At 43.3% G+C, this 24,284-nt stretch overlaps 1 protein-coding gene across 2 annotated transcripts in view; it reads left to right on the top strand.

Moving 5' to 3' along the window:
- gpr158a (G protein-coupled receptor 158a) overlaps positions 1 to 24,284 on the top strand; it is a 161,712-nt gene that overhangs the window by 99,996 nt on the left and 37,432 nt on the right. For both annotated transcript variants that reach the window (XM_061965143.2, XM_061965144.2), the window contains exon 5: positions 3,500 to 3,568. In XM_061965143.2, coding sequence (XP_061821127.1) covers positions 3,500 to 3,568 — 69 coding nt within the window. The remainder of the gene's footprint in view (positions 1 to 3,499; positions 3,569 to 24,284) is intronic.

Here is a 24,284-nt window from a genome sequence, read left to right as displayed (position 1 = left end):
GTCCCCCGGCTGATTAGTGGCTAGCAGCTAATTATGTGTCTTCATATACAGAGTGGAGCTGTTCATTTAAGGTAATAATAATCATCATTTTCAAATCGTTACCACTGGGGGACGAGGCTAAATATGTTACACAGAGAGAGCAAGCTAGGAGCAGGCATGCTAATAGCTAAGCTAACCTCGCTTGAAACAACACCAAGAAACAAGTGCTTAGTAAAGTTTAAGAAGTGTGGATGGAAGCACGTTACAGCAGAAAGTAAGCAGATGTTGACAGGACATGAATAAGTAGATTAATAAGAGTTAAAGAGAAAATAATACAAAATAAACTGTTGGTGTGTCAGCATTGTCACAGTCCGTACACGACATGTAAGAGGAGGGTCGGATCGAGCCATAAATTGGTGGTGTCAATTCCAAGGGTAGTATCAATATATGGTCGATACCAGAGGGATATTTTTTATTTTATTAACAATATTTTTTTGTTCATGTTTTCAAACTCAGGGAATAATTCTCTGGACACTGGAGGACTTTGAGAGCAAAACTAAAGCATTTGAAAAAGTAGTTGATGGTAATTTTTGCTTTTGTTTCGTTATTGTGTACTAGTGACTTTGTTTTGATTTGTATTTAATAAAGGAGAATAAGTTTAAATATTGTGTTGATATTGTTACACTGTCAATAGCACTCACCATAAATACATTGAAACATTTACAGTTAATACTAGTATTGGTATCTGCCAATATCACTCCTGGATGATCAGAATCGGTAGCATAGAACCTTGATCGGAACATCCCTAAGCTATGAAATATGAAAGCTAAATGCTAAAAGTTTGTTTTTGTTCCCGTTGCTCGCGATTTTAGGTAAAATATTTTCATTTCTGCATTCATACGCACTCATATCACGCAAAACTGGTTAAACCATGAATTTCGTCCATAAAACAAGTCTAATTTTACTTGGCCTCCCTTTATAGGGTATATGTGAATCCCGAATAAAATGATAAATAAAGAATAATACCTATACCATCAATAATCACCAAAATGATTCCTGGGCGTGGCCACCGCTGCTGCCCACTGCTCCCCTCACCTCCCAGGGGGTGAACAAAGGGATGGGTCAAACGCAGAGGACAAATTTCACCACACCTAGTGTGTGTGTGACAATCATTGGTACTTTAACTTTAACTTAACTTATACAGTACATGCATTACATAATAATGTTACAATACAATAATATATTTTGTGATAGGTTGATTGGCAACACTAAATTGGCCCTAGTGTGTGAATGTGAGTGTGAATGTTGTCTGTCTATCTGTGTTGGCCCTGCGATGAGGTGGCGACTTGTCCAGGGTGTACCCCGCCTTCCGCTCGAATGCAGCTGAGATAGGCTCCAGCACCCCCCGCGACACGGAAAAGGGACAAACGGTAGAAAGTGGATGGATGGATGTATAATATTATAAGAATCATATATTGAATAATTAAGTTCCTACTATGTGTAGTGTTTTGAGGAAGAGTCTCCATTTGTCCCTCACCAAATTGTGCTTTGAGGTTTGCGGCTTCAACCTATTGCAGATTTTCTCTAAGCATATTCTATGTATTTGTGTCTTAAATTAAGCATTTTAAGCACGTAAAAGGCCAAATGAACTAAAAATGATCACTACCATAGTGGTGGTAGTGGCCACTGATAGGCTTTTTTTTGTGGCTTGATGTAGGGCTTCAGGTTGGTGCTTCATTTTGATACTTTATAAGTATTTTATTATATATAGAGGGAGCTATAGCTATTCTAGCGCTTTTATTTATTTATTTCACTGTACTGATGAGCTATGTCTCCTTTTATTATACTGGTTGTCCCCACATTTAAAAAAAAATTGTATTACTTTATTTACCTATGATACTGTACTGAGTCTTTTATTTATTTTGTACAATTTTTCGTTTTGTCTATTTGTGCACTTTCATTTTTGAAGTTTTTCTTGATTTATTATATCAATTCATTGACCACAGCTGTGACTATTCAAGTGCATCACTTCCTGTTAGAAAATTGCACACTGACGAAGACCTAGTCGAAACCGGTCTGTGCTTGGTAGCGCCTGGGCAGTTTATATTAAAATTATAAGAAGGACACGAGTGTTCCTGGCCTTGCTTTTTCTTTAAGTACATTTTTTGCCGTGCACCTCTTTATTTTTGTTTTATTACGTTTTTTGGAGAGCGCGTGTTTTTCCTGGATTTGTATGGGTGGTGTTTCATGTCTCGAGGGCTCTCAAAATGCTAAAAACTGTATTTAGGATGTTTTATTATGCTCTAGCTTTGAAAACGCTTGATTTAAAATCACTAATTGAGTAAGTTAATTTACTCTCGTCAGGCCTGGAATCAAATAACTACAATAAATGAGGGTTTACTGCATACTTAAATAGGTGTGCCCAAGGCTTGACCCGGGCAAACAGCCTTTCTTTCATTATTAATGATGCATCATTAGTTATTAGTAGGGATGTCCGATAATATCGGACTGCCGATATTATCGGCCGATAAATGCTTTAAAATGTAATATCGGAAATTATCGGTATCTGTTTCAAAAAGTAAAATGTATGACTTTTTAAAAGGCCGCTGTGTACACGGACGTAGGGAGAAGTACAGAGCGCCAGTAAACCTTAAAGGCACTTCCTTTGCGTGCCGGCCCAGTCACATAATATCTACAGCTTTTCACACACACAAGTGAATGCAAGCATACTTGGTCAACAGCCATACAGGTCACACTGAGGGTGGCCGTATAAACAACTTTAACACTGTTCCAAATATGCGCCACACTGTGAACCCACACCAAACAAGAATGACAAACACATTTCGGGAGAACAGCCGCACCGTAACACAACATAAACACAACACAATAAATACCCAGAACCCCTTGCAGCACTAACTCTTCCAGGACGCTACAATATACACCCCTGCTACCCCCTACCCCGAAACCCCGCCCACCTCAACCTCCTCATGCTCTCTCAGGGAGAGCATGTCCCAAATTCCAAGCTACTGTTTTGAGGCATGTTAAAAAAACATAATGCACTTTGTGACTTCAATAATAAATATGGCAGTGCCATGTTGGCATTTTTTTCCATAACTTGAGTTGATTTATTTTGGAAACATTGTTACATTGTTTAATGCATCCAGCGGGGCATCACAACAAAATTAGGCATAATAATGTGTTAATTCCACGACTGTATGTATCGGTATCGGTTGATATCGGAATCGGTAATTAAGAGTTGGACAATATCGGAATATCGGATATCGGCAAAAAAGCCATTATCGGACATCTCTAGTTATTAGTACACCAAGTTGCTTGTCACACAAAGCTAAAATCAAATAGCTTAGCATATTTTGATCTACTCTTAATTGTTTGTAGCACATTTAGTGTACAATCCGTATCAAAGTGGAAAAAGTTTGGCCATTCTTGAAACTTGTGCATGTTTACGATACATGAATGTGATTGCTTGTAGTAATTGTGATGCGTTTGTGTTCACGTGCAGAGTATCAGAGCGTCGGGCCTCGTCCTGCTGGAGGCCATCTTGTGCGGCGCTCTTCTTCTCTACTTCCCGGTAAGTGTCCTTTTACCTTCCGTGACCTCACTGGCGTTTTTGATGACATCAGTGTGGGCCACCGTCCACTTAGTAAGCAATATACTGTACCAGGAAAACAACAATGGGGTATATGACCCCGCATCCCAAAGCAGCAGAGGTGTGTATAAAAGTGGCGCGTGTGCAATTGTTTACCTTGTCAGTACAAAACGCTCTCTATAAATCACGCCGCTCAGTCGGGGACCTGCTTTTTGACAGCTGCATGGAGCTGGGATAAGCAGGCCTTTCGCCGCCAATGTGTGTGAGTGTGTGTGTGTGTGTGTGTGTGTGTTGTGTTTGTTGGCGGCCGCCTGCAAACGGCACACTGAGTTGGCTGAAGCCGCCAGCAGCCTGTCGGACGGCGACCATCTGTTGAGAAGGTGCTCGTGCTGCTTTCCAATTGTGGCGTAGTTACTTTTAGTATGCTCTCTATCTGCATGCCTTGATCATCGCACCGATCGCTTATATGTAGGAGCCTTATTCCATCGACCAATCAGAAGCAGCCACGGCTCACTTACAATCAATAGAGCCATAAAAATGGCCGATTGTGAGCTGAGATTAAACAGTAGCACATGTATCGCATTGCATGGCGTACTTTGAAAACAAGTTGCATAAACTGCACACAACATCAATGTTCTTATTCAGGGGTGTCCAAACTTGACTTGGGGGCCGAAAGTGGACTGCATGTATCCATCCATCCATCCATCTTCTTCCGCTTATCCGAGGTCGGGTCGCGGGGGCAGCAGCCTAATCAGGGAAGCCCAGACTTCCCTCTCCCCAGCCACTTCGTCCAGCTCCTCCCGGGGGATCCCGAGGCGTTCCCAGGCCAGCCGGGAGACATAGTCTTCCCAACATGTCCTGGGTCTTCCCCGTGGCCTCCTACCGGTCGGACGTGCCCTAAACACCTCCCGAGGGAAGCATTCGGGTGGCATCCTGACCAGATGCCCGAACCACCTCATCTGGCTCCTCTCGATGTGGAGGAGCAGCGGCTTTACTTTGAGCTCCTCCCGGATGACAGAGCTTCTCACCCTATCTCTAAGGGAGAGCCTCGCCACCCGGCGGAGGAAACTCATTTCGGCCGCTTGTACCCGTGATCCTGTCCTTTCGGTCATAACCCAAAGCTCATGACCATAGGTGAGGATGGGAACGTAGATCGACCGGTAAATTGAGAGCTTTGCCTTCCGGCTCAGCTCCTTCTTCACCACAACGGATCGATACCGCGTCCGCATTACTGAAGACGCCGCACCGATCCGCCTGTCGATCTCACGATCCACTCTTCCCTCACTTGTGAACAAGACTCCGAGGTACTTGAACTCCTCCACTTGGGGAAGGGTCTCCTCCCCAACCCGGAGATGGCACTCCACCCTTTTCCGGGCGAGAACCATGGACTCGCACTTGGAGGTGCTGATTCTCATCCCAGTCGCTTCACACTCGGCTGAGAACCGATCCAGTGAGAGCTGAAGATCCTGGCCAGATGAAGCCATCAGGACCACATCATCTGCAAAAAGCAGAGACCTAATCCTGCAGCCACCAAACCAGATCCCCTCAACGCCTTGACTACGCCTCGAAATTCTGTCCATAAAAGTTATGAACAGAATCGGTGACAAAGGGCAGCCTTGGCGCAGTCCAACCCTCACTGGAAACGTGTCCGACTTACTGCCGGCAATGCAGACCAAGCTCTGACACTGATCGTATAGGGAGCAGACCACCACAATCAGACAGTCCGATACCCCATACTCTCTGAGCACTCCCCACAGGACTTCCCGAGGGACACGGTCGAATGCCATGTAGACTGGTTGGGCAAACTCCCATGCACCCTCAAGGACCCTGCTGAGAGTATAGAGCTGGTCCACAGTTCCACAACCAGGACGAAAACCACACTGTTCCTCACTGCATGTAAAGTAACAATATTTTTATACACTCGGGCTGTGAATCTTTGGGCACCACAAAATTCGATTCGATTAAATTTTTGGGAGTATCGATTCGATTCAGAATCGATTCTTGATTCAAAACGATTCTCGATGCATAATCAATCGTTTTAATAACATTGGGTGCCAGTTCTCTGATTAGCTACATTCCTCCATAAAATAGATACACAGTTGTAAAACTGGACACCTCGAACACCCCCATGCCCTGAAAAGACAGTTTGAAATAAGAAATCATGATTTTACTCAACAAAACAGCAAAAATACAAAATGATCATCCATTTAAAAAATAATTATGTTCATAAATACATCGCCTTTGCTTCAAGAATAGTGCTGGCGATATTGGAGATTGCCTCTCACACCGGCAGCCTTGGTTCGCTCGCAGCAGGTGGAAAAAACGAAGCAATCGAGAGGGAGAGTACACAATCGCTACACTAAGCAGAGCTGTCTGCGATTGACAGCCATGAACACCAATTGTTAAAATTGGGGACCCCTGCTTGGTTGGGGGGCCCATAGGTGGATTAAGGGGACCCTGCCTATTACCCCACATAAACAGCATAGATAATGTAAAACTATGATTGTCATCAGATAATTGTATGTTTTTGTCGCTCTGGTCCAACTGATATGGTTAATATTATGAGCAAAACATTTTTTTTTTTAATAATCGCAATTTCCAGACTTCCCTGCTCTTCCATCTCCTCTTCCATAGACACCGTAGCCTGTGGTTCCTCATGCTCTTTCAGCATGTCCTTAAGTGTCTTGAGAAAAACATCAGTAAAAGAGGACGCAAAATTGAAAACTGGCGGCTTACTTTTGTTTTCTCTCGTTGGTTTTTCTTTCTCAGTTTTTCCATAGGTTCTGACTCAGTCTTTCTCCCCTCAAGGGTGCTGCTGATTTTCAGGATCACATTTTGTTTGAGGCTTTTAATTTTTTTCCCACCAAAACCTGTTTGTTTGAATTCAGAATTATTAAAATGTTTGCTGCAAATTTCACTCCCCTCTCTTGGTTTGTCCCATTTAGAGTCACTATGAGCGTAGAGGTCCATACCTTCCCCATCTTGCCATCATTTGGAAATGTATGCATGCTGACCACTTCTTCTGTTGAATTGCTACAACCTGCAACAATGCATCTCGCAGACATATTTCATCATTTCTCTCAATTCTGCATGAAAATTCAGGATGAAGGCGCTACCAAAACACAAACTATGCAATATGAAATTGACGTCAGCAGGCTGATGCAGGCCTCGCCCACATTTTGTAGATTAAAAGTGGGTGTTCCAAAATGGGCTGAAACTTGTGAGAAAACAAGCCTGAAATCACTACTGGGGAGGTCTTGCACCTCCGGGTTCTTCGGACCACCAATTACCGACATGTCAGGCTCTTCCAGGTTAACAACACTGTTTTTTTTTACAATAAAAGTGCAAAGTCTTTCGGGGTGCTTTTCAGCAGTTGTCTTTTCTCTCAATCGAGCACACGAATGGTTTCTCTCCAGAGTGTCGTCTGTCTTGCTCTCGCTCTCACACAAGTTTTAGTTTAGTTTTAGTTCATTATTTCTTCGGTCAGTGGTCAACAAAATAAACAAACAGTTGTACATTCATAAATTGACAATTTTACAGACCGAAAGGGTTTAGGCTGAAGTTGAGCACTTATTTCGCCTAACCCTATAAACAATCTCAAATACCAGTTTTTAGTAAAACCAGGAGACATCGGCCTCTGATCTTGAGCTTCATAGAAATATGAACAGCATATTATAAATACACTTTGTGTCATGACGTGGATTTTTACGCAGCTTACTGCGAGGATCGTTTTCCCGGGATGCAAACGGACTTGACCGGACAAGGCTTGCAGGTAAAAACATGATTTATTCTTGACTATAAATTACAAAAGGGGTACAAACAAAAGGCGCACAAGGCGAAGGCACAACTATGCGTATGTAACAAAAACTAACACATAGGCAGAAACTATGGACATGAAAAACTCGCTAACTGTGATATGAAAAAACGGACTTGGCAGAGTGTGAATCGACGGCATGAACAGAGCAAATAACAAGTCTGCACAGAGCATGATACAGAATAATGTCGCCAGGACGACTAACTGAAAAAACAGGCTTAAATAATAGTCTCTTGATTAGAACAGGTGCGTGAGTCCAAACAAATGAGGCAGGTGAAACTAATGAGTCGCCATGGTGACAAAACAAACAAGGAACCGCAAAAACAGGAACTAGTGTAGTCCAAAACTAGCAGAAAATAACAAGATCTGTTGTGTAGGACTAGATTTTACAATCCCCTAATGCATACTTGAGACACCTATGCGACTTTGTGGGATGGTCAAGTGAGTGAAGGCATCCTCTGGGTTATCAAGTGGGCGCCCCCCTTCCTCAGTGTTTCGCTGATAGGCCCACGACACCTCCAGAGGGTTCAGCAGTGAGTCCCAGCGTCCCAGGATCACTCCCTAGATGCCATCACTCACTTGAAAGCCCAGGTGGAGTCCCTTCGCTTGACCCACAGCCACTGACTCCCCTTTTCAGCGGCTTTTGAGAGGTCTTTCACTGCCTGCCGGTGGGCCTTCCCTCGCACTCCCATTTCCCTGAGGAGCCTGGATGTTGATGTGGCCACGAACCCTCTGCAGCCTACTTCCACTGGGCGTACCCTCGCTTTCCAGCCTTGTTGTTGCGCATCGGCTGCAAGCTCAGTGTACCTCAACTTCTTGCGCTCGTAGGCCTCCTCCATTGCACTCTCCCAGGGCACCGTGAGCTCTATGATGTACACGAGCCTGAGCGAAGCTGACCACAGAACAAGATCTGGCCGCAGGTTGGTGGACGCAATCTCAACTGGGAAGCAGAGTCTCTGGCCCAGGTCAGCCAGCAGTTTCCAGTCACGTGCCCCGCCTAACTGTCCAGTGTCTGGTCTTGTGGGGGTGAGGTTGGCTTGACCCTCGCCCTCCCGGACAAATGTTGTTGCTTGCCAACGGGATGACGGGGGAAGAAGGGCATTGACACTTGTCCGGCGACTTTCCAGCACTGCTGCAAGACACTTTAGCACCTGGTTGTGCCGCCAGGTGTAACGGCCTTGGGTGAGGCTGGTCTTGCAGCCCACCAGGATGTGCTTCAGTGTTGCTGGACTCGGACACAGAGGGCATGTGGGGTCTTCACCATACCACTGGCTGAGGTTTTTTGGAGAAGGCAGGACATCGTAGGCAGCCCTGATGGTAAAGCTTGCCCTAAATGCCTCCATCTCCCACAGCTCTTTCCAGGAGATCTTCCTCTTCTCTACTCCTTCCCATGTCATCCACTGCCCTTGTTTTGCCTGCGCCACAGCTTGTGCGCACCTTCTTGCTTCCTCTTCCCGACGTATCTCCTGGACCACCAGCTTGTGTCTCTGAGATGGAGTGGCCTTGCTCCAGGCTGGTGTACTGGCCCTAAGGCCAAGACCACTCCTCCCCTGCTGTACTTGGCCCACAATGTCTCTGTGCCTGAGTGCTGCTTTAGCCTGCTCAGTTGCAGCCAATGGGGTCCACTTCCTCCCAGTAGCCAGGATGGGGGCAGCTTGGGCTACAAAAGGATCACTCAAATCCAGTAGCATCATCTCCAGTCTGACTTTGGCGCACTTGAACTCCTCTGAAAGACTGGAAATGGGCAGTTCTAGCATTCCTTTTCCGTAGAGTCCAATACTGCTGAGGCACCTGGGAAGGCCAAGCCACTTCCTTGCATATGAGCTAACCAGTCTCTCCAGCTTTTTCACCTTAGAGAGCGGGACTTCATAGAGGGTTAGTGGCCACAATAGGCGTGGAAGTAGTCCATACTGCATGCACCAGAGCTTCAGCTTGCCAGGAAGCAGGGTTCTGTCGATGTTCTCCAGGCCGCTGGCTACCTCCTTCCTGAGCTGATCTACCTGCTCTTTGTCTTTGAGGTAGGCATCATACCAACGACCTAGGGACTTCACAGGCTTCTCGGAGACTGTTGGAATAGGTTCCTCACCAATTGAAAGCGGTGGTGTGACAGTTTCCCCTTGTCAATAGAGATGCTTCGGGACTTGCTTGGCTTGATCTTCATGCGAGCCAGCTCGATGTTTTCTTGGAGCTTTCTTAGAAGCCGTACAGTGCAAGCCTTGGTTGTGGTGAGTGTTGTGAGGTCATCCATGTAGGCTCTGACAGGCGGCAGCCTCAGGCCAGGTCTTATTAGCTGTCCTCCAACCACCCATCGCGATGCCCAGATGATCACCTCCATGGCCATGGTGAAGGCCAGCGGGGAGATGGTGCAGCCCGCCATGATTCCCACCTCCAGGTGTTGCCATGCTGTGGTGTACTCGGCAGTTGTCACGCAGAGCTGGACGTCCCGGAAGTAGGCCTTGACAAGGGTTGTGAGAGCTACTGGGACCCTGAAGTAGTCGAAGGCTGTCCACAGGAGGTTGTGAGGGACTGAGCCAAAGGCATTGGCGAGATCCAGGAAAACCACATAAAGGTCTGTTCTCTCCTTCTTGGCGACCTGGATCTGATGCCAGATGACACTAGCATGTTCCATGCAACCGGGGAAGCCTGGGATGCCTGCTTTCTGGATTGATGTGTCAATCAGGTTGTTTCTTTGCAGGTATCCTGCCAGCCTATGAGCAACCACGCTGAAGAATATTTTTCCCTCGACATTTAGAAGGCTGATCTGGCGGAATTGTCCGATTTCTGATGAGTCCTTTTCCTTGGGGATAAGGATTCCACCGGCTCTTCGCCAGGAAGTTGGTATCTCCTTCTTTTGCCACACGACTCTCATCATCTTCCAGAGGAAGCGCAGGACATCTGGTGCGTTTTTGTAGAGCCTGTATGGAACTCCGTTGGGACCTGGAGCTGATGCGGCCCTTGCTCTACGCACGGTTTTGTCTACTTCACTCCATCTGGGTAGGCTGATGTCTAGATCGTGCTCTGGTGGATTGACTGGTGGCATGTCAGGTGGGAGTGTAACCTCTTCATGGTGTCGGTCGTCTGTGCTGGATTTTTGCAGATGTTCTTCCAGGTTGGCCTTTGACACTGATAGACTTCCAGACTTCTCCTTTGTGAACAGACTCTTCAAAACATAATCCAGACCACAGAACCTGACAGAGTCCCCCCTTAAGGACAGATCTCAGATGTCCAAAAAACAAAGCAAGATCAAGAGTCATGAGAGGGCGGGAGGGGGACTTGGCGGTGGGTCGCCAGACCAAGTGTCCCCGAATCCACCGAGGACAAGTCAAGTGGCGGCGGCGAGTGGAACGCCGCTGCACCTGGCGAGGCGGGCGACCCGGTACAAAACAAACAAGGAACCGCAAAAACAGGAACTATGGAGTCAAAAACTAGCAGAAAATAACAAAACATAATCCAGACCACAGAACATGACACTTTGTACACAACATGAACTCTGTTCAAATATACACACAGTAAAGACAGACAAACAGTTGGTGAAACATCCCTGTACACATGTTGGTTAAACATGTTAAATCATGGTTAAACCAATAATATACTATATACTAACACTTATAATTCCATTATTATTTATATCCCACATTTAGTTTTGTAACAAACATTGATCGTAGTTTTAACTACTGGTGTTGATTCAAGAGGGATATATTTTTCTAAGACCAATGTCTTAGAAAAATAAGGACTTTAAATATAAATGTTTGACCCTGTAACTACTTGGTATCGGATTGATACCGAAAGTTGTGGTAGCCCCTAGAGATGTCGATAAATGCTTTGAAATGTAATATCGGAAATTATCGGTATCGGTTTCAAAATTATCGGTATCGGTTTCAAAAAGTAAAATTTATGACTTTTTAAAACGCCGCTGTGTACACTGCCTTTGCATGCTGGCCCGTCACATAATATCTACGGCTTTTCACACACACAAGTGAATGGAAGTCATACTTGGTCAACAGCCATACAGGTCACACTGAGGGTGGCCGTATAAACAACTTTAACACTGTTACAAATATGCGCCACACTGTGAACCCACACCAAACAAGCATGACAAACACATTTCGGGAGGACAGCCGCACCGTAACACAACATAAACACAACAGAACAAATACCCAGAACCCCTTGCAGCACTAACTCTTCCGGGACGCTACAATATACACTCCCGCTACCCCCTATCCCCCAAACCCCGCCCACCTCAACCTTCTCATTGGGAGAGCATGTCCCAAATTCCAAGCTGCTGTTTTGAGGCATGTTAAAAAAAGTAATGCACTTTGTGACTTCAATAATATATATGGCAGTGCCACGTTGGCATTTTTTCCATAACTTGACTTGATTTAATTTGGAAAACCTTGTCACATTGTTTAATGCATCCAGCGGGGCATCACAACAAAATTAGGCATAATAATGTGTTAATTCCACGACTGTATATATCGGTATCGGTTGATATCGGTATTGGTAATTAAGAGTTGGACAATATCGGGATATCGGCAAAAAAGCCATCATCGGACATCTCTAGTAGCACCCAAGATTTATGTAAAGTATCCAAACAAGAGAAAAACAAGTGCTTATTACATTTTGTTAAAGCTGAATCTTGCTTCACCGGGCAGAATTCAAACTGTAAATCCTGCCCATGACTCTGCGCACTTCGCTGATCCCTCTCAGTCTCCTCTCTGGAAGTGCACGAAATCGTGCACAAGCGCTGTACGTGCACACACATTGGTTGTTGACCGTCTGGAGTTGCATCGAAGGATCATCTAGTCCGTATTTTGGTGCAGACTATCCATAACACATGTCGCCACGCAAAAGGATACACACAAAATATAGGAAAATAGAACATTAGATTAGCGGTCTAGAAGTAAAACAGCCACTCGTGCGTCCAAAGTTAGTTCAAGACTGGCCCGCAATGTTCGGCAGCCATGCTTTACTGCAAACAAGTTTGCACCGTGCACGCGCTTCACCATATAATGATTCCCGAACGCAACCACCGCTGCTGCTCACTGCTCCCCTCACCTCCCAGGAGGTGGAACAAGGGGATGGGTCAAATGTAGGGAGTAATTTCACCACACCTAGTGTGACTATCAGTGGTACTTTAACTTTTTAACTTTATATGGCGTCAGCCAATGAGGGGGCTCCTTTGTGGGCTGTGCTCACCTCTCCTTTCTCTAAATCCTGTGATTGGATCCGGAGAGGAAGACAAATTGTTTTGTCCTCAGGGGTTTTATTTACTGAAATACTTAATTATAAGCCACAGACAGCACGCAGACGTACGATTTTTTTCAGAAATGATTGCTGTTACGATATACTGTATGATGTTAATATGGGTTTTTTTTGTAGTTCAAAAATACAATTCGGGTATCCCAGCTTTAAAGACGTTAAAACAGAGAGTGACCAGATATTAACAGTAAATGAAAAAGTAGATTAGTAGTACATCCATCCATTTTCAACTGCTTGTCCCTTCTAATTTTGACAAAATAATACAAATGGAAATGACACAATATGTTAATGCATACGTCAGCAGCCAAATTAGGAGCCTTTGTAACCCGTTCCCTTCCTTACTGCTAAAAGAGAAGTCGTCTATTATGTTCTCTACGTTATTTAAGACCAAAACATTTTTTGGGAATCATAATCGGTACTATACCGCCTCTAAAAAGTGCCAGTCCTATCGCTAAACATGCTTCACTACACACCGCAGCTCACCGGAGTCAAAATGTAAACAAACGCCATTGGTGGATCTACACCTAACATCCACTGTAATGATACCAAGTACAGGAGCGTATCTTGTCGATACTACTATAATTACATCGATATTTTTTTACATCTTTTTTTAATTTTTTTATTTATATTATGTTTATAAACTCAGGAAATATGTCCCTGGACACATGAGGACTTTGAATATGACCCATGTATGATCCTGGAAGGACTTGGTATCGGATTGATACCCAAATTTGTGGTATCATCCAAAACTAATGTAAAGTATCAAAACAACAGAAGAATAAGTGATTATTACATTTTAACAGAAGTGTAGATAGAACATGTTAAAAGAGAAAGTGAGCAGATATTAACAGTAAATGAACGAGTAGATTGATAATTCATTTTCTACCACTTGTCCTTAATAATGTTGACACAATAATAGAATGGAAAATGACAATATATGTTCCTGCATATGTCAGCAGCTAAATTAGGAGCCTTTGTTTGCTTACTAAAAGACAAGTTGTCTTGTATGTTCACTATTTTATTTAAGGACAAACTAGCAATAAAAAAAAACATATGTTTAATGTACAGTAAGATTCTTTGTTAAAATTAAGCCAATAATGCCATTTTTGTGGTCCCCTTTATTTAGAAAAGTACCAAAAAGTATCGAAATAATTTTGGTACCTGTACCAAAATATTGGTATCGGGACAACACTACAAGAAACGAAAGTTTAATGTATCATACCATTTTTCTGGTAAAATAAAGCCATTTTTTTTGGTGCCCTTTATTTTGAAAAGTATCGAAAAGTATCTAAAGATCAATTTGGTATTGAGACAACCCGACCTGCTAGTAAGAGTTGATTGTGATCGTAAGGCGCCGTTTGGTGAACTTGCCCACCACCACATTGTTTTTCCAAATAACGCCCAGACATCATTGATTTACACGATTCCGCCATTACATCCGCCTCTGTGGCGCTCAGGGCGCTGGCTAATTGCAATCTCGTCGCCATCGTGGAGGCGCTGTATGCTTGGCCAAGCAATGCGGCCTAAATGTAATTAAAGGCAGGCAGATTTAGAGGCGGCTAATCAATGCAATTTGCTGCCACAAGGTGCTGGCGAGTAATAACGTTTGAAATCTGCGGCTCGTGAAAGCGAGCTCGCCGGTGAAGTTATTGGCTGGCGAGTGTATATTAAAAAAAAAAAGGGGAGGGGGAGGTGATGTTCCGGTGTGTAAAGCTGGCGCAGCGATGCTAAAAATAGATGCTTGCAAAATGATTGTTACAAAGGCCACTTGTCAATTGAGCCGTGGCTGTCGCACATAAAACGGGTGGTGGCTACCTCCTGGTGAACAAGGTAGCAATGCGGCACTACGCACAGATTGATCCCCACCCTGAAGCGCTCTCACGTCTCTCCCGTGACTCCCACGTGAGTCGAGGCTGCCATGTTGAGACGCATCACTCCCAGCCTAAATATAGAAGCTGAAATATTCCGCCGCCGCTGCTTCTATTTTCAATAATTCCGCTCTTATTAAAACAGCTGGAGACACATTTCATCCTGTTCCCCTGGCATGCTGCTTTATGGAGAACTGCCTTTTTCGTTCTCTTTTTTTTTTTTCCTCACCAGATTGTGTCTCATCCAATAACTTGGGCTCATACCCCACCCCCACCACCTTCTCCCCCTCCTCCTGAAGATGGAGATGTGGGGATAAAGCTATTTCTGAGCGAGGGAGGTGTGCGGGAACAATCACTGGGGACTGAAATGTGATCCCTGCTATAGTTGATCTTGTTGATGATTGGAGTGAGGCTCAGTTTGGATTTTTTTTTTTTTTTTTTTTTTTTTTTTGCAATGCATGCTTGTTTTGTTTGCATGTGTGTGCTGAATGGAAGGTGGTGTATGGTGCTGCCACCTGGGCTCCACTCCTCTAAACACAACCTTACAGTACCATTATATATAGCAGCGCCAGCGATGTATAAATACTTTTTTAATGCTCGGGCATTCGTGCTAGTATATGTTTTATTCCATATGCTTAATATTACAGGGATATATGTCAATGTGGTCATGCATGTAAGCACTTAATTAAGACCTTACTACTTTAAAATACAAAACCCAAAACCAGTGAAGTTGGCACGTTGTGTAAATCGTAAATAAAAACAGAATACAATGATTTGCAAATCCTTTTCAACTAGAGATGTCCGATAATGGCTTTTTTGCCGATATTCCGATATTGTCCATCTCTTAATTACCGATTCCGATATCACCCAATACCGATATATACAGTCGTGGAATTAACACATTATTATGCCTAATTTTGTTGTGATCCCCCGCTGGATGCATTAAACCATGGGTGTCAAACTCTGGCCCGCGGGCCAAATTTGGCCGTGTAATTTCACTTGGCCCGTGAGGTGATATCAAATTAACACTAGAGCTGGCCCGCCGATTATATAATATATTATTATATTATTATATAATCGGCGGTGCAGCGGTACACCGCTAATTCTCATACTTGCCAAACCTACCGGGAGACTCCCAAATTTCAGTGCCCCTCCTGAGAATTGTAACGTCCCCTTTTCGTCCAGTCCAACGAGTGCTGGCTCAGTTACATATGTGCGGTTTCAGCACGCACACAGAAGTGAATGCAAGGCATACTTGATCTTCAGCGATACAGGTTACACTGAGGGTGCAAGTATAAAAACCTTTAACATTGTTTTGAAATATACGCCACACTGTGAATCCACACCAAACAAGAATGACAAATACATTTCGGGAGAACATCCGCACAGTAACACAACATAAACACAACATAAACACAACAGAACAAATACCCAGAACCCTTTGCAGCACTAACTCTTCCGGGACGCGACATGGTGTGTGTGTGTGTGTGTGTGGGGGGGGGGGGTTTGGAGGTAGCGGGGGGTGTACTGTATATTGTAGCGTCCCGGAAGAGTTAGTGCTGCAAAGGGTTCTGGGTATTTGTTCTGTTGTGTTTATGTTGTGTTACTGTGCGGATGTTCTCCCGAAATGTGTTTGTCATTCTTGTTTGGTGTGGATTCAGAGTGTGGCGTATATTTCTAACAATGTTAAAGTTGCTTATACGGCCACTCTCAGTGTAAACTGTATCGCTGTTGATGAAATGTGCTTTGCATTTACGTGTGTGTACGTACAGAATCCGCTCATATCTTGTGACTGGGCGGGCGCGTTGTTAGAAGGGATGAAAAGCGGACGTGACGTCAGCTCGTAGAGGACATTAAAAGCAGTGCCTGTAAGGCACGCCCCCAAGACTGTGGAATACGAGATATAATGACTGATGAACACCTTCGTTCGATAATGAAGGTTGCCTCAGCTCAAAGCCTGAGCCCCGACATTAATGAATTAGCATCCAAGAAAAGATGGCAGGTATCTGGCTTGGGCACATCAGATTAGATCAGTGTGTTGCAAACTGAGCAGTTTAAAGTCCTGAATGGTTGGTTTATTCATTATTTTATTTTCAAATGTATTAGCCTGTGGAAAAAGTTAATGTTGATATTTACCTCAGAAGGCTGCAAATAGAAAAGAGGCATTCAATTTTTATTTAAATTGTATTTGATATGCTATTTATATTTTTTAATTATTATTATTATTATTATTATTATTATTATTATTATTATTTGAAACTCGATTTTACATGTCACTATAAAGTTATATAAGCCTTGCTTGTTCAATATTTAATGCAAAACTTGTTTGGGTCCCTATCAAAAAGGTTAATTTCTTCAACCTTGGCCCGCGGCTTTGTTCAGTTTTAAATTTTGGCCCACTCTGTATTTGAGTTTGACACCCCTGCATTAAACAATGTAACAAGGTTTTCCAAAATAAATCAACTCAAGTTATGGAAAAAAATGCCAACATGGTACTGTCATATTTTTTATTGAAGTCACAAAGTGCATTATTTTTTTTAACATACCTCAAAACATCAGCTTGGAATTTGGGACATGCTCTTCCTGAGAGAGCATGAGGAGGTTGAGGTGGGTGGGGGTTGAGGTGGGGGGGGGGGGAGTATGGGGTAGCGGGGGTGTATATTATAGCGTCCCGGAAGAGTTAGTGCTGCAAGGGGTTCTGGGTATTTGTTCTGTTGTGTTTATGTTGTGTTACGGTGCGGTTGTTCTCCCGAAATGTGTCTGTCATTCTTGTTTGGTGTGGATTCACAGTGTGGCGCATATTTGTGACAGTGTTAAAGTTGTTTATACGGCCACTCTCAGTGTGACCTGTATGGCTGTTGATCAAGTATGCTTGCATTCGCTAGTGCGTGTGTCAAGCCGTAGATGGTATGTGACTGGGCCAGTACGCAAAGGCAGCGCCTTCAAGGATTAACTGGCGCTCTGTACATCTTCCTGCGTCCGAGTACACAGCGCCGTTTTAGAAAGTCACAAATTTTACTTTTGGAAACCGATACCGATAATTTCCGATATTACTTTTTAAAGCATTTATCGGCCGATAATATCAGCGGTCCAATATTATCGGACATCCCTATTAACAATGAACCGAGAGACAGCTTGTATATTTCAAGGTAGAACTGTGTTAGATGGGCTTTGGTTGCCTGCATTTATAAAAATCATATTTTGTGTGGCTTTCATTCACTTGCATAAAAGAATGTCTACTACTGGGATAAATGGCAGTTGTTTACTTAAATGCATTTCCCGTTTTTTATTTTTGCTGAGCACTGTTGTCTCATTTCAACTACAGTATATATTAATAAATGCGGTGGTTTTCCCAATTCTACTGTCAGGAAAAGTTGTTCACTTTTTTGGTGCGCGCAGACTCAGGAGAGATGGTGATGGTTTTGGACTCCATCTTTCCCAGTAAATCAGTGTCACAAGAGAAGCAGGGCTGATGTCTTCTGAGCTGACACATCATTAAAAGCCAGTGTGCCTCCCCACCAAAGCGCTTGTGACACTTTCTCCAGCCGACTGAGGTGAACTCGCCGCATTTTCCGGTGTAGGCCGGAGCGCGGCGGTTGGCGAACGTTGGTTCTTCCCGGGAATATCTCCCGCGTGATGATGAGGAGTGAAGGGGACGGGCGTGGAGGCAAGCGTCGGGGGTCCAGCTGGGTGTAATTTACACTCGACCCACCTCGGGGATCCAGAAAGCATTACCTCCCCCACGGAAAGCCGCCCTCCCCTCCCGCTTGGCAGCGAGTGTCGGCTTTCATATAAAAATGGATCAATCGCCATCACCCTCCCCCTCCTTCCTGCTCCTCGCCCCCGCCTCTTGCTCACACAGAGAGGATGATCAGAAAAGGCGGAGCTTGTCATCTTTTATCTGATCAGACAAATCATCTCTAAATAGCAAGTTGGCATCAACATCTGTGGCTGTAGGCAACCTTCTGATGTTTTATTAACGTCAAGATGGCAGTATTCTCCAATTGCTCTATTTACTTCAAAAACTACTTTAACTTCAGTACTTATCAAATTGGCATCAACAACTGTGGCTGTAGGCAACCTCCTGATGTTTTGTTAACTCCACAAGATGGCAGTAGCTGCATTTGAAGTATCATCCAATTGCTTTATTTACATCAAAAACTACTTTAACATCGCTACTTATCAAATTGGCATCAACAACTGTGGCTGTAGGCAACCTCCTGATGTTTGATTCACTCCACAAGATGGCAGTAGCTGCATTTGAAGTATCATCCAACTGCTTTATTTACTTCAAAAACTACTTTAACGTCGGTACTTATCAAATTGGCATCAACAACTGTGGCTGTAGGAAACCTCCTGATGTTTTGTTAACTCCACAAGATGGCAGTAGCTGCATTTGAAGTATCATCCAATTGCTTTATTTACATCATAAACGACTTAAACATCGCTACTTATCAAATTGGCATCAACAACTGTGGCTGTAGGCAACCTCCTGATGTTTGATTCCCTCCACAAGATGGCAGTAGCTGAATTTGAAGTATCATCCAACTGCTTTATTTACTTCAAAACTACTTTAACATTGCTACCTAGCAAATTGGCATCAGCAACTGTGGCTGTAGGCAACCCCCTGATGTTTTATTAACTCCAAGATGGCAGTAGCTGCATTTGAAGTATATTCCAATTGCTTTATTTACTTCAAAAACAACTTTAACATCGCTGTTTAGCAAATTGGCATCAGCAACTGTGGCTGTCGGCAACTTCCTGATGTTTTATAAACTCCAAGATGGCAGTAGCTGCATTTGAAGTGTCATCTAATGTCTTTGTTTACTGTAAAAATTACTTTCACATCTCTAATTAGCAAATTGGCATCAACAGCTGTGGCTGTCGGCAGTCTCCTGATGTGTTATTAACTCCAAGATGGCACTAGCTGCATTTGAAGTACCACCCAACTGCTTTATATACTGCAAAAACTACTTCAACGTCTCTAATTGACAAATTAGCATCAGCAGCTATGTCTGTAGGCAACCTGATGTTTTAATACCTCTACAAGATGGCAGTAGTTGCATTTGAAGTATCATCCAATTGCTTTATTTATTTCAAAAAACTACTTCAACATCGCTGTTTAGCAACTTGGCATTAACAAATGTGGCTGTCGGCAACCACCTGATGTTTTATTAACTCCAAGATGGCACTAGCTGCATTTGAAGTATCATCTAATGTCTTTGTTTACAGCAAAAACTAATCTCTCATCTCTAATTAGCAAATTGGCATCAACAACTGTGGCTGTAGGCAACCTTCTGATGTGTTTTCAACTCCAAGATGGCACTAGCTGCATTTAAAGTATCATCCAACTGCTTTATATACTGCAAAAACCACTTCAACATCTCTAATTGACAAATTGGCATCATCAGCTATGTCTGTAGGCAACCTGATGTTTTAATACCTCTACAAGATGGCAGTAGCTGCATTTGAAGTATAATCCAATTGCTTTATTTATTTCAAAAAACTACTTCAACATCGCTGTTTAGCAACTTGGCATTAACAAATGTGGCTGTCGGCAACCACCTGATGTTTTATTAACTCCAAGATGGCACTAGCTGCATTTGAAGTATCATCTAATGTCTTTGTTTAGGGCAAAAACTACTTCCTCATCCCTAATTAGCAAATTGGCATCAACAGCTGTGGCTGTAGGCAACCTTCTGATGTGTTATTAACTCCAAGATGGCACTAGCTGCATTTGAAGTATCATCCAACTGCTTTATATACTGCAAAAAACTACTTTAACATCGCTGTTTAGCAAATTGGCATCAGCAACTGTGGCTGTAGGCAACCTCCTGATGTTTCATTAACTCCCAGATGGCAGTAGCTGCATTTGAAGTATCATCCAACTCCTTTATTTACTTTTAAAACTACTTTAAAATGTTACTCCCGGTTATTGGTGTTTGTTACAGCCAAGTAATCAGCGCTACCAATGCTGCAATTACAACATTGGTTCTGTTGCTGCTGTGTTGCGCAATACACTTGATCACGAATGTGGTCGAAAAAAGCTTCATTTTTATTTGTGCTTTCTCATGCACTCTAAATCATTGTTGAAGTTAAAGTTGTTGGATGAGGTATGATGTGTTATGCTCCTTTCTAGTTTGGTGGAGATGACTAAACAACAGCAGTAGTGTTCTTCTTGATTTGTTTTAATGTTCCATACTGACACCTGCAGGAATAATATGAAATAACTTTTTGTTTTTCTCCAAAAATAGGAATACTACGTTTATACAGGGGGAAAAAAAGAGTGTTAAAAATATTCCGGCATCAACAACAGCTCACTGGCTGCCTTCGCCGCAGCTGGCCGGCATGCGTCACGGTGACGTCAGCAGGGAGCGTCCCCGGTGGCCGCGTCTCAGCATGGAGGCAGCTGGGAGGCTGCCGAGCGCCGCCGTGATTAGCAACTAACGACGGCTGCAAATGAAGCGGACGGAGTGTTGATTGAAAAGAGCGCCACGCCGCTCCTGTTTGTTGCTTTTTAACCTTGGCACGTCTACTTTCTGACTGCTTACTCTTCTCTTGTGTGCGGGGAGGAAAATACACTAAGTTCTGAGTAGTGCAGCGGCTCTCCTGGAAGGTGACCTTTGACCTACACTGGGGGGTGTGAGGGTTGGCGAGTGGTTACGTCACGCCATCTGATCATGTGATGAGAGTTCAGAGGGAAAACCTTGGTGGTTTTGCATTACTACTCGGCACTGCTGATAGCATTTAAACCCCATATATATTATTAGTACAACATCTATATTATAAGTATAACAGTATATATTGTAAGTATATACCGTATTTTTCGGACCATAGGGTGCACCGGATTATAAGGCGCACTGCTGAGGAATGGTCTTTTTTCGATCTTTTTTCATATATCAGGCGCAACGGATTATAGCGCGCATCAAAGGAGTCGTATTATTTGTATTTATTTTTCTAAATGTAAAACACTCCTTGTGGTCTACATAACATGTAATAGTGGTTCTTTGGTTAAAATGTTGCATGGATTATGTTTTACAGATCATCTTCAAGCCGCTTTCTGACAGTCGCTTCAGGATGCGCCGTTTTGTGGGCGGTCTTATTTACGTGTCTCACCTTTGTCAACGTCTTCTCCCCGTCATCTTTGTTGTAGCGGTGTAGCGTGCAAGGACGGGAGTGGAAGAAGTGTCAAAAGATGGAGCTAACTGTTTTAATGACATCCAGACTTTACTTAAACCAATAACGGAGCAGCATCTTCTCATCCGGAAACAACAACACCGGAAATGTGTACCATGAAAAACCGTCCGACCGGAACTCTCTAATAACTAAAGTTCCTTGGGTGAATAATGTAAACTCACTACACCGGTATGTTTTAGTGCTTTCATGGCGAGTTTACTGACAGTTATAAGTAAGAACTTTACACTACTTTATAATTGAAATGGCAACAGTGGAGGATGAATGTCACATAACAAGAAGATAGAGAAAAAGAAGAAGCTTATCGACTACGGTGTCGCCACGGTCTACAAAGGCGGACGCGCACAATTTTTCAGGATTTATGCAGATCCCAAATACAGATCAGCAGGTACCAGAAGGTAAGAAAAGTGCTTTTACATAATATTGCGGAAAAAAAACCGCCAGATAATATGTCTTTCCTTATACACACACCATAATAATACTCGTATGTTGAATGCGCCAACCATCGATCAAGCGGTGCGGCTTCATAGTTTACCAAAGTCTTACCAAAACATTTTGATAGACTTTTTTAGCGCCATGTGTAATGTTGGTGTTTACTTGAGGCATATTGACATCATAGTGCAGTCTACACGTATCTCTTATGTTTGACTGCCATCTACTGGTCACACTTATCATTACACCATGTACCAAATAAAATAGCTTCGAGGTCGGTAAGCAAAACCAGAATTATTCCGTACATTAGGCGCACCGGGTTATAAGGCGCACTGTCGAATTTTGAGGAAAAAAAAGGATTTTAGGTGCGCCTTATAGTCCGGAAAATACGGTACTGTTACAGGAATATTTACCACCTTTGAGCAGAATAGAATGCTTTAGAGTTGGCCTTCGTTTTGCTAGAAGAGATACACAAATGTTGAGCTCACCCTGTTTTGTTATCGATACACTCTCTCACACATTATTTTCTCTAGTTTAATGGTGTCATAAAGTACCAGCCTGGAACTTTCAGTTTCGATACCTGCCAAGGTAGGGCAACCGAAGAAGACAAAAGCATGAGAGATGGGCAAACATTTTACAGATTGCGCCGACCTTTACAGGGTTTCCGCGTGTCATTAAAAGTCGTTAAATAGATTTTGCAAAAATGTAGGTCTTAGATGTCATTAAAAAGCATTAAATTCGATATCCAGAGGCATTAAAACAATTAAATGCGGTGAAATTACACATGCTATTAGCTAATCACAGGTCCGCGGTTAAAGGCAGACAGCTGTTAATGGTGCCAAATTTCTTCGGCATTACCAGCTAAGCAACTTCTGCTGTTGCCACGATGCCACCACAACTGGCGGCTGCTGCTACCAATACAGAAAAAAGCATTTCTTAGATTAAACAGTCTTTATATATATATATATATATATATATATATATATATATATATATATATATATATATATATATATATATATATATATATATATATATGTCTTAATAAGGTTATCCAAAAAATTCGTTTTCTGTTCTTTTTTGGCTGGTTTCCTGGCGTGGGATGACGGACTGGCAGTGTGTCGCGCCTCGCCAAGGAGCAGTGAGAATACCAAGAAGCGCATATGCCAAATTTTCAAAGAGAACGGCCTACGGATCACGATTGAAGCCAACAAGCAAACCGTCAACTTCCTTGACGTCACTTTCAACCTGAGAAATAACAGCTACCAACCATTCACGAAACCCAACACAACACTCCAATACGTGCACCATGACAGCAACCATCCACCCACCACCACGAAAAGAATACCTACCGGAATCAATAAAAGGCTATCGATGCTGTCATCTAGCAAAGCTGAATTTGACCAAGCAACCCCCCCGTACCAAAAAGCCCTTGATGAAAGCGGATACAATTTCACCCTCACCTATGAACCCACGCCAGGAAACCAGCCAAAAAAGAACAGAAAACGAAACGGCATCATCTGGTACAACCCCCCATACAGCAAAAACGTCTCAACGAACATTGGACACAAATTCCTCAACCTGATTGACAAACACTTTCCCAAAGACAACAACCTAAGAAAAGTATTCAACAAGAACAACATCAAATTGAGCTACAGCTGCATGAACAATATACGACAAATCATCTCAAACCACAACAAAACAATTGCAAATGAGCCGTCGACCCCCAGTCAGAACGACTCCAAAACCAACAAAGCATGTAACTGTCGAAAGAAACCTGATTGCCCCCTCAACGGGGGATGCTTACAAACATCAGTTGTCTACCAATCTAAGGTAATACGCAAGGACATTAACACATCCGACACATATGTAGGATTAACCGAGGGTGAATTCAAAACCAGATGGAACAACCACAAGGCTTCTTTCAGGAACAAAAACCTGCGAAATACCACAGAACTCAGCAAACACATTTGGGACCTCAAAGACAATAATGTTGAATATTCAATAACATGGCAAATTCTTGCATCCAGCACACCTTACAATAGTGGTAATAAAAGATGCAACCTATGCTTGAAAGAGAAACTGTTTATTATCTACCGCCCAGACCTGTCATCCCTCAACAAGCGCAGCG

This window comes from Nerophis lumbriciformis, linkage group LG07 (assembly GCF_033978685.3).
Source record: "Nerophis lumbriciformis linkage group LG07, RoL_Nlum_v2.1, whole genome shotgun sequence".
Classification (NCBI taxonomy): domain Eukaryota; kingdom Metazoa; phylum Chordata; class Actinopteri; order Syngnathiformes; family Syngnathidae; genus Nerophis; species Nerophis lumbriciformis.
The sequence above is the reverse complement of the archived record's forward strand: the minus strand, read 5'-3'. Positions and strand labels throughout refer to the sequence as shown.